This window comes from Notothenia coriiceps, unplaced genomic scaffold (assembly GCF_000735185.1).
Source record: "Notothenia coriiceps isolate Sejong01 unplaced genomic scaffold, NC01 NC01_scaffold00003343, whole genome shotgun sequence".
NCBI classification, from domain to species: Eukaryota; Metazoa; Chordata; class Actinopteri; order Perciformes; family Nototheniidae; genus Notothenia; species Notothenia coriiceps.
The window spans coordinates 33064-44369 of record NW_011336044.1 but is presented as its reverse complement, the minus strand read 5'-3'; the positions used below and the strand labels follow the sequence as shown (position 1 = coordinate 44369).

At 41.3% G+C, this 11306-nt stretch overlaps 1 protein-coding gene across 1 annotated transcript in view; it reads left to right on the top strand.

The window, feature by feature from the left end:
• The first annotated feature begins 3223 nt into the window (after positions 1-3223).
• Positions 3224-11306, top strand: part of ankrd13c (ankyrin repeat domain 13C) — a 14865-nt gene continuing 6782 nt past the window's right edge. The window contains exons 1-6 of the mRNA XM_010766506.1: positions 3224-3272; positions 5520-5605; positions 6610-6655; positions 7438-7504; positions 8677-8821; positions 9367-9498. Of these exons, the coding sequence (XP_010764808.1) occupies positions 3224-3272; positions 5520-5605; positions 6610-6655; positions 7438-7504; positions 8677-8821; positions 9367-9498 (525 nt within the window). The remainder of the gene's footprint in view (positions 3273-5519; positions 5606-6609; positions 6656-7437; positions 7505-8676; positions 8822-9366; positions 9499-11306) is intronic.

Here is an 11306-nt window from a genome sequence, read left to right as displayed (position 1 = left end):
GAAAGACCCTCATTCCTCTCCGGGCCAAACAAACAGACAGTACGTCCATCACACGGAGGTTTCTCCCTGAAGTCTCTGCAGCTTTCTGGACACCACGCTGTCTCAATCCGTCCACACTGAATATGAGAGGGGGAAAATGAAAATAATAAATGCTTTAGACAATAAGAAACATAAAGTTGACTGTTGAGTTGCTCAGTTTTTTTAGATTGTCAATACTATTACTGTATAACTAATATATCAGGTTAAGAGGCACATTCAAATAAAGATTGATCTTTAAATACATGTTGTCTTTTGAATTGTTTGTCTAAAGTCAAGGATCTAGAACTGGTACTTAGTTTTAATGATACAGTCTGGTTATTATGCTGTTTGGAGGAGGCCTCACAGGTAAGAACTACCTACCATGAAATGTACCTTAGCTTGACTTAAATGTATTAAACGTATAGTTAAGGGATATCAAAATATAAATAACTAATGTCATGCAAACATATTAATATTTGCTTGATTCCAGTGTTGAATTTAGCACAATTGCATACAAACGTTAAGGGATTTTAAGATTCTGAAGTATTATGCTAAAAACTCATTAACTTAGATTATTATTCTATAGTTTTGCTGAATAGTTTCATGTCCGCTTACCTTAGAAACGTAAAATGCCACGGCAGTGTGCCGATGGCGAGCATGTTAGCTTAGCTTGGTAGCTTCAGCTAGCTCTAGAACTTTCAGCTCGGTGGCAGCAGGTCCCGCCTTAGCTTGGTATCTTTGTCCTTATTTGGAGCAGGCGGGAGTTGAACTCTGACGTCACTGTCGAGCCGTTAGTGGCCGACTCCGCCTACTAAGGGCTTCTCGGCAACTCATCAGAATCCTATGGGTGACGTCACGGACCCTACGTCCATTTATATATGATTCTGCTACGTTGTGCATTCACTTCCGGTAAAAGTTCCTTCAAAATATGAGTCCCGATCTTATTACTACCAAAATAAAAGTGCAAAACAAAACTTTACCATAGGAAAATATTGGCATACAAATATAATCACTTCTATAACACATTTTAAATATAGTTAAACATATTAAAGGTAATTTACAGCATTAATAATTCATATCTAATTCTTAACTGTGAATGGTTTTCATTAGTCTGGCCAATCCAAGACTTCAATGCTGAAGGGCCAATGGATCTATGGTGGGGGTCAGCACAAAGGTCAAGAAAACCCAAATTTGAAAGGGAGACAACGGATGACCAAGAAACTACTGATCTGTGAAGAACATGACAACAGCTGCACTACTGGTATTTAGTATACCAGTAATTGAGGGTGGACAAGTTTACTAGCAATTTAGTTTCAACTAATTGTTTTAATTACTTATTGTAAAGCATTTCAAAATTCTTTTGTGTCACATTTTCATTATTAAGTTGATGTATAACTGTATAGTATCTTAATTATTTAAAATATAAGGTGACTAAAAATGGCAACCATATTTTCAGTTTTGGCAACCAAAAGCTGATGCCTGCCTGGCAACCACTTTTAAAAGTTAGCGTTGAGCCCTGCATTTTAATATCGGGTTGACGGGTCGTCAAGAGACTACTTCATGACAAACTTTCTATGATTCTGGGAACTACAGAAAATCTCTGACTGAAGTCATAGTGTTATGAAGATATGAAGGTAAAGCTGGGTGAAGTGGATGTACTATAAAATATTTCACAGCTTTTCATACCAAAAAACCAAAGCAGTGTAGTGGTTTGTGATTTTAAGAATATAAGGGTGTCTAAAGGTTTTTATTTTTTTAAAGAATCATAGAATTTCTTTGTCATCTCTGCCAATAACTTTTTGGGATCGTGTTTGCTATTTGTCTTCTGTTTGAAGGATTATGGTAAGATTAGCAGATTTGCATGAAACTAAGTAGAAGGTTAGAGCATTATCCTAGAAAAAAAAAATGGGGGGAACATGCAATATATTTACACAAATTAAAATGGCCCTTCTAGTTCATAATAATAATTCTCAAGTCCAAACTTTTTTCAAGGCTTACAAACACAGGGTTTTCATTATTTGATTGGAAAAAAGTAAGCATTGTACTTGATTTTGGATAACCCCTAAAAATGGACTTCCTGGATCATATTTCATCATCTCAATGATACCTGAAGCAACACGCCCTACGCAGCCCTCTGCATTGTTTTTAAAAAGAGGGCCGCCTTCGGTTTGAATGCCCCCCAACTGCTCTCTTTTCTTTGTCATAGTAGCTTTGGTTGTTGACACCATATGGCAAGTGTACACTCGGAGAGAAGCCTAACTAAGAGTGATACAAAAATCCTGTTTGTTTGTTGAAAAGAGTGTTTCACTATGACTATACCTGCCTCTCCTGGATGCAGGCCAGTGAGAGGAGTTTGTGGTCCGGATCAGAGAAAGAGATCAGTAGACAGGTACAGGAGAAACCTGCTGGCAGACAGGTACAGTAGGTCAGTCTGTTCATCAGACAAGAGTAACGGCAGCTTCTGTTGCACTGGAGCCAAAACGGTGCCACTGAGAAGGGCTGTTGTTGTTGTGTTTCTCGCTCCAACGTACAGGGCGGGGCCTCTGTTGTGACAGCTCAGCTCCAAACGGCGGAGTCTGCACACTCACACACAGTTTCACCTAGCTGCCACAATGACAGGAAAGGTCAATAGTGCAGAAACTGTGAATGTGACCCATTTTCGGCGCAATAAATGTTGATTCCTTTATTGGCCTAGCCCAGCAGAGCCCTGCCTTTATTCATTTTTATATATACAGTCACTGGTGATTCAGTAAGAGCTGAGTCAGAGTCAGTCCAGAGTCTGTAAGGGAAGTGGAGTCTCTGTTGGATTTACTGTAAGGCAAATGTCCTGGGGCGATTAGTGCATCATTTTATTGTAGTTTCTGATTCAATCTATTTCTTACCTCAGCTTTTTGTTACTTACAGCTTTACCATCCGAACAAGGAGGCAAAATGTGTCTCAGAAATAGTTTTTTGTCGTTTTTTGTTTGATAGGAGCTATATCTGTCCTGCTCACACAGCAGTGTTGTCGGCTGCTGGATCTTGTTGAAAGGCTGCCACAGTCATGTTTGGGTTTATTAGACAGCTTGCTTTCATTGTTCCTTGCCTTATTAAAAGAAGATTGTGGCAACAATTAATGCTTGTCTTTTTATTATTACTGCGTTTTGGGATCAAATAAACAAATATCTCTGATTGACTTTGTTTGAGCTTGGTTATTATTTGAGGTCATGATAAATCCTCAGTATGTACTTAAAGGACTTCAGAGACAAGGGGAAGGTATGGTTGTGCTATAATTTTCTGATTTAATCTTTTTATATATTTTTATTTGTACCATGAAAATTCCTGCAAGAAAAAACGCCAAATAAAAAAAAGACAATTTGAAATAAGATTTGAAATAATGTAAACACGCTGCTGTAGTTATGGACCTACAGTCAAATACTGTAGGGTTTAGGCACTTTTGAAATGCAATAAAATCTATGGCAAAACAATATAAAAACTAAATATTAAAGCTCAAGCTCACCCTGCTGAGACTTAGAGAGGATATTCCTTCCTCCCCACTACATTTTAAGCAGCTTATTAACTCTAATCAAAGATTAAAAGCTCTCAATCCTGCATGTGGTGTGTGATATCCAGTAAATGTAGCAGTTTTAAGTATTTTTAGACGTCTTGTAAAGTTAATTGACCATACCTCAGTAACTTAAAAAATTTGAAACTAAATTAAGAGGAACCCATTTGCCTGCTTTGCTCCCCCACACACAGTGACTGCCATCCTGAGTCAATATTGACTGTTCTCAGGTCGTTGTAGACCTGCCAGCAGCAGTTGTCCAGCTAGATCCCGGCCTAATTGCTAAATAGTAGCAGTTTGTGGTGATGTAAATACAAAATGGAGCTGACTGTCTCTTGTCATTAGTGTGTGGAGGTAAAATCACTGAGATCACTCATCTAATTAATGCCAGGGAAGTGCCCTCATCAGTATCTGGGTGAAGTATCTCCAGCGTGGAGAGTCAGTCTGGTTTAGTGTTAAAGCGGGCAGCATTTGTTTCTGGGCTGTGTTGGCTGGGTGGTTTGTGAGCAGATGGTGAGATTGTTTCTTTTTCCTCGTCCCGCTGAGAGGCGGCGAGGATCAGGAGGAGCCCCGTCCGGGGCTTGTCCACACTCATTAGGCAGCCCAGCCAAAAAGAGACACTCTCGTCCTTCACTCGTGTGTGTGTGTGTGTGTGTGTGTGTGTGTGTGTGTGTGTGTGTGTGTGTGTGTGTGTGTGTGTGTGTGTGTGTGTGTGTGTGCAGTTGCGTGCCTGTGCTCTCATTTGGCCTTGTTTAATCATCGAGCCCTCCGCCCCCTCTCGTTGGGAGCATCAATAAGACAGTATGCACGACATGTTTCTGTATGTTTTCTCTCCACATGTAGCAGTAACGTTTAATTGCTAATGGCTAATGAGTATGCCTTATTCCCACTATTTAAATGTAGAGAAGTCCAGGTGTCAGAAGCCAATTTTTATTCTCCGATTTCCATTAGTTAATAAATCATGTCGTAATTGAATTACATTTGTGAGAAACTGTTACTCCAACCCCCTTATAAACAGTAAATAACATTTAAAGAATGCTTGCTAGCTGGGTGTGGATTTATTTATTTTCTACCGTGTTTTCTTTTGCCTTCTGCAGCCATCGGGCTTAAAAGCTGTGAGTGCTTGTTAATCTGCCCCGTCAGGGTAAAGGTCTCCTGCGAGGGTCTCTCCCCGGGTCGTTAAGGAGGTTACAGACGCAGCTCATTAGCAGGAAGCTCCACATCTCCCAGGCTGGCTCCCTTTGAACTTCCTGGAAATGTTTGATCCCTGCAGGCGGTGTGCAGGGATTGGCCTGGGGCTGCTGGGAGTTTCCCCTCTGCCCCTGGAAGTCAGCGTAACCTTGAGCTGAAAGCTATCGTTACTGTTTCCTATGTGATGTTTGCCTTAGCATGTCACATTGCTGACAGGATTTACCAAGGGAGTCAGTTGTTAGGATAATAGTGGTGACTCGCAGTACGTTCACACAGGCATAAGATTAAACTTTAACCTTAACAGAGACCCTCCGCCCCCCATCGCCATGTTGGAGGGGATAATAACTTTCCTGTACAGTGCTTCATTTAGGCAGCATTAGTTTTGGCACATTACAAATGATTCTTAAAAAATTCACAATTTTCCTCAGCCAACTTATCATGATTAACTAAAAGCTGGCTTCCATGCCATGTAGAGAAAGATGCTTCCTGTTTGCCAAAACAAGAGCAACTTGGTAAAGAAATTAGTTTTTGAAAATGGGGAATAAATCATCTTAAAGCAAGTTAAGTGGCGGGATCAGATTCTGTAAAAGCAACATGTTATTCTGTAAAATATCAGTTAGACGTTATTGAAACATTTGTATTTCTTCTGTACACATACTATAATTTCCCCTTTGGAAAAAGCTCTTTAACTATTGTGTTTTTACACAGCAAAAATCTGTTTTGTTCTCACTCATGGTTCTCTTTTGTCTTTATTTGTTGTCTTGCAGTCACAGCGTTGCTGAGGAAGCTGAAGCAGCAATCCAGGGAGACAGTGGAGGACAAGAGGCCCAAGCTGCTCAAAGCCCTGAAAGAAGTGAGTCTGGATGCTGATCAGAGATTCTTACTTTTCATGCCCCTATCATCTTTTTGTAGATAGAGTCTTGTCAGAGTGGTGTTAAAAGTTAAATGAAAGCTCAGGGCTTTTGTGGCTGCTTGGTGTGCCGTCAAATGAACACTTACACACACTGTAAACATTTTACTACCAACCCACAGACCATTTTCTCGTGTCTCTGTGTCTCACTTACATATGCATACTGTAAACATTTAGTCATGTACAGACACCGTTATGTGCTAACCAAGCTACTAGCCTCTGTGTTTTGCTGTTTCTGCCTAACATGAGTTTAGTGAGGCAACTCACTAAACTCATAGGCATAATTATCTGGCTATTTCAGATTCAAGGACAGCTTTAAAGCAATGCCACCCCCACAAAAGCTTCAGGGAGAAAGAGAGCAAGTGTGCAAGAGCAAAAGAGTTCAACTTTTTAAAACCCTGTGTGTTTGAGCTGCATTTAAAGAGAAATTCTAGGTTTCGATGTCTGTACGAGATACTTGACATTCAGCTGTGTGTGACGTATGGGATGAGATCCGTCCTGGATGATGAGGCAGAGATTATATTTGTCTGCGTCATTGTCAGAAATGATGCAGCTCTGGGAAATGATGATCTGCTTTCTGCTTGACATCAGGCCTGAATGCCAGACTGAGACCACCAGTGATGATGATGATGATGAGATCAGTTAATCACATTTCAGTACACCTCGCAGGATAATGGGGATGTATTGAGTTGTATCAGTCAGGCGTGATTTGTTTGGATGGAGATGAAAGCTCATGTTTTCTCAGGTCCATGTACATTGAGCGGCTTTTATACACAATATAGATTTGTAATTTGCAATGATCTTTTGTTTGTTATTTTGAAAATGTGTTGAATTATTTTTCAGTATTTGTTGTATGCACACAACATTCCTTTTGATAGACTAGTTTTACCACTTTTCCACTCATGTAGTTCTACTTGTAATTGAGATGTATTTGTCTTTGTTTGCAGCTTGGAGACTTTTACTTGGAGCTTCACTGGGACTTCCAAAGTTGGGGTGAGTCAATCAAAACCTGCTGTCTAACAGTCGTGGCAGAAAACATCATCCACTCTGGAAGAGAACAATGTGTTACAGACAGAGAAATGTAATGGAGGCTGCCAAGTCTTTCTGGTTAGTGTTTATCTGTGTGGTAAGAGACTCATAGTGACCAGAGGCTACAGGCTGAAAATGCCTCCTCCTGCTGGACATGAGTGGACACACCACCCTCTAATGTCCACATCTTTCCTTTTATTATTATATCCTCAAACCAGAAGCAGAATGTGTTCTCCAGCTGCACTGAATTTACGCACAATCTCACCTGATAAACTGTAACTGGATACAGATGAAATGTGCCATGTGGGCTTAGTCAGCACTGTGAGCAAGGACATCATTCTGTGAGCTCACTGTGTCCTTATTGAATGTCAATTATTGACTAGCAGCGCAGTATTATGTAATACACATGGCTGTAACTAAATGTAAACCTTCTGCACAACACAGTTTGTAAATGTCAAATGTGTAGGCAATACATTATTAAAGAGCTTAAGTCTTCACATGATAGTGTCAGTATTTTGTTTTTTTAAACACCTCTTGAGTTTTGAGCTATGATATACTTTGCTTGCTCTCAGTTACTCTCGTGAGTCTGACATATTTAGCCACAGACATTCACGTTGTACTGCCCTCTAGTTACAGAGCTATATGATACCGAGGCCTTGAGGAGCGCGGTGGTCTGCATTATTGAGCGTGCTTTCTAAATTTAGGCGTAGTTTCACATGTCCTTACTGTATCTCTTCATGTTGCAGTGCCTTTGCTCTCCAGAATCCTGCCTTCAGATGCCTGTAAGATCTACAAGCAGGGCCTCAACATCAGGCAAGTCCTGTCAACTAATGTATATAAGTAAAGTGTTTGATGTTTTGAACCAAGGTAGGGCATCTTACGGCTGCTTCATGACAGCAATATGTTTTGTGATCTGATCGAATACACAAGAAAATTCAGAGGCCTTTTTCAAGTCTCCTTGTCATCTTGTGCTGCACACACCAACCTCTCCTCTCTACCTCCCCGTTTTCTTTTGAACTAGTTTGGCTAACTAGAGTGTGAAATCATTGCCCGCAGTATGAGGAAGCTGAAAGGCGGCACAGATCTTTTACTTCTGTGTTTCAATTTTAAATCAGAGCCTCCTAGGGAGAGAGATACAGTAGCGTTTCACTATTGTTCCGCAGAAATTCCTCACCCTAAGACGCAAGATGACACATGGTCACAACAATGAATATACAGCAGGACCCCTCTTTCCTGTTGTTCATGTTTTTTGCTTTTCATGGCCTTTTGGCAGTTTTGAACTACCAGAAGTTTGTCTCTGACACAGATGCACAGCAGCTTATTTGTGAGACAAACCAGGGCAGCCCTTTATCCAGCACATCCATATTTGGGTATCATAACATACCAAGTAAATCTATTTGAAGAATCAACTTGGCACAGAGTGTGTTTGTGTCTCTGCATGCTGTGTGAGATATCCTCGATGTAGAGCCTGTCATTATTCTGTGGAACTGCTCCTGGCGGTCTCATTTGGTATTCAAAATGCCCTCTCGTTATCCTGGAGGAACAGAGAGTAAAAAAGAGGGAGAGAGTGAAAGAAAAACTGTCACAGCAAGTTCATTTACATTCTGGGGCTTCAGAGTGTCAGGCCTGTCATACCTACACCGCTCCTACCACTGCGTATTTAATGGAGATCAGCTATTCTCTTTGCTGTCCTGCCTCATCCCCGGACTACCCGCTTTGACAAAGTGCAAAAAGAGAGTCTTGAAATGTGTTGTTGGTCGCCCATGGCAATGATTACCACACACATTGTCTCTTAACTCTGAGAGCAAAGGTGTGAAATACATCAGTATTGACTCTGGTGTTTAGTGTCGGCCAAAGTGCAGCTCTTTTCTGTCACCCTCTGTTTCCTTTCCCTGGTTAGGCTGTCTTCTCCTCTAATGTATTTAAAGTTCCCACACTAAACTAAACACACTCTCTGCTGTTTGTGCATACTTGTGTGTGTGTAGATTGGACACTACCCTGATAGACTTCACAGACATGAAGTGTCAGCGTGGGGACCTCAGTTTCATCTTCAACGGCAACGCCATCCCTTCCGAGTCCTTTGTTGTGCTGGACAACGAGCAGAAGGTTTTCCAGCGGATACACCACGAGGTGTGTGAGACATGCTTATACAAGAAGAATGACACTGATGATTATTGTTAATATTGATTTTATCTGACAATCGGTCTGTTTATTTATGGTTTAGTTTACATGTCAGAGAATAGTGAATATATTTTCTCAAAGCAATATTGAAATATCTTGTTTTGACCATTAGCAAAAAAGCAAAATGTGTCCACATTTAAGTAAACTATTTTTCTATATTCCTTATTCACATTCCTCAATTCGTAGTTGCAGATTAATTTCTTTAAATTAACTAATGATTTAATTGTTTTAGCTCTACTGCATTTCCAAATGTGGTGATAAAAGGGAAGCTATAATAAAGAAAAAAAAAGACGCCCAATTTCATGACAAGCATAACTCTTTTCAGTAAATGACTAAATAGCATCGTTGCAACATATTAGGTATTTCATTTTTAATCTGGCCAGTAGTGGTTAAGATATCTTGCTCTTGCTAACAGACATTCAATTGATGCTGCTGTTACATCAGTCAGAGTGTGGATGCCTCTGTGGGTTCCTGACCCTCTGCTGTATTTTCAGGAGTCTGAGATGGAGACGGAGGAGGAAGTGGACATCCTGATGAGCAGCGATGTTTACTCGGCCACTCTCTCCACCAAGTCCATCACCTTCTCCAGGGCGCAGACCGGCTGGCTCTTCAGAGAGGACAAGACGGTCTGTGGGACTCGTTGAAGTTGTATTGTGATGTTCTTATCGTATTATTACTCCCACATCCTCACCCCTCTAAAGTCAGCTGTGGGTCTCAGGGCTCCACCTGGAGGTGGAATTTCTGGAATTGTTATAGGTTTGACGCAGACAGAGAGTTCAAAAGATTTTGATCAATTGTCTGGTTACGGCAGGAAATTGAGGGTACACCGATATACATCAAAGGGTATATTACAGAGGATCTGTAGCACAACATCACATGTAATGTATAATGGTTTCCAGCTGCTTTATTGAAAAGAGCAATGACTGTTGACCAGCATGTCTGACCTTTAAAAACTAAAAGCCAGAACAGTGTGCTGCCTTAAATGAATAGATCCCTGTACTCTCATATTTTAACATTAACTTTACTGTAGAATTACAATGCCATTTTATGTATTTCAGATACATTTGCAATAGTTTGATCTGGACTGAATTAGACTTTTATTTTGGTCCTTTCACCCATTCCTCTCCATCTTTTTGAGCCTATAAATGTGTCCCGATTATGTGTTTTAGCCTGACCTTTCTCTTTCTGTAGACTCTTTCCCTTTTCCTGATCATATTTCCTTCACTACATCTCCCATACAAAACAGGAAAGACAGTAAATAAATCAGCTATAACCCCAGACAGTAACCACAGGTGAAAGACTCATAGTTAACACACAGGGCATGGAGGTGGAAGATGAGTTATGTGGCTAGAACAGATACGCTCCACTGACCCAGAACCGGAGATCTCTTTCTGATGACCTGGATAACCTGTCCTCTTCACACAGCAGGGTAAGGACCAATAGCTACTCCAAAAGTAAAAGGCTAGAGGGAAAGCTAACGACTGGGCCTGAAACTGTGGGTGACTCTGCTGTAAGAGATATAAAAAGTCTGTGTAGTAAGAACAACACCAAAGTACTCCTTTTTCCCAAGAATGTGGTACTGCACATTGGAACAAATGATGTTGTGAATCAAGAGTCAGAAGGGCTGAAAAAAGACTTTGAATGTTTGTTGGAAACTGTCAGCTCTCTAAATGCAGAGGTGTTCATCAGTGGCCCTCTACCGCCAGCCAGAAGAGGAGTGGAGAGATTCAGCAGACTGTTTGCACTGAACACGTGGCTTTCAACTGCCTGTACTGACCATTCTGTCCCTTTTATTGACAACTTTAACTTTTTCTGGGACCGCAGACATCTTTTTAAGGCAAATGGAGTTTGCCTGAACAAGTCAGGAGTGAAATTGTTTATCTCTAACGTATTCAACTGCCTACGTCATCAATCTGTTCCCTCTGCCAAGGAAAAGCAACAAGAGGAATCAAAACAAGAAAAGACACAACACATCGCTCAGAAAACCTTGAAAATCTATCACTGCACCCGCCTGAGGAATGTCTTGATTATGGGAGACAAATGGAGGAGTCTCCACCGCCCTTCACCCCCCCTATCACCTCTGAGGATATTCTTCCTTCACCCCACAGCTCTCTCTACTCTCCGTTCACCCTTTCACCCTCGCCCACCCTCCTGGAGATCACTGAACACACGAAGGAGATACAGAGGGTTGGCACCAATTCCTTCCTGGAGTTCAAAGACCAAACTAAGGCGATACGCAGGGTTGGCAGCATGTCCTTTACCCCCGCTCCTCAACGACGCCCACCAAAATCACCGCAGAGACGCGCACCATCTCCCCCGTCTTCATCACCGTGCCTACGTCGACCACCTCCCCCCAATTGGCAGCATGTCCTTTACCCCCGCCCTTCAACAACGCCCACCAAAATCACCGATGCAGAGCACCTGCGCTACGGTC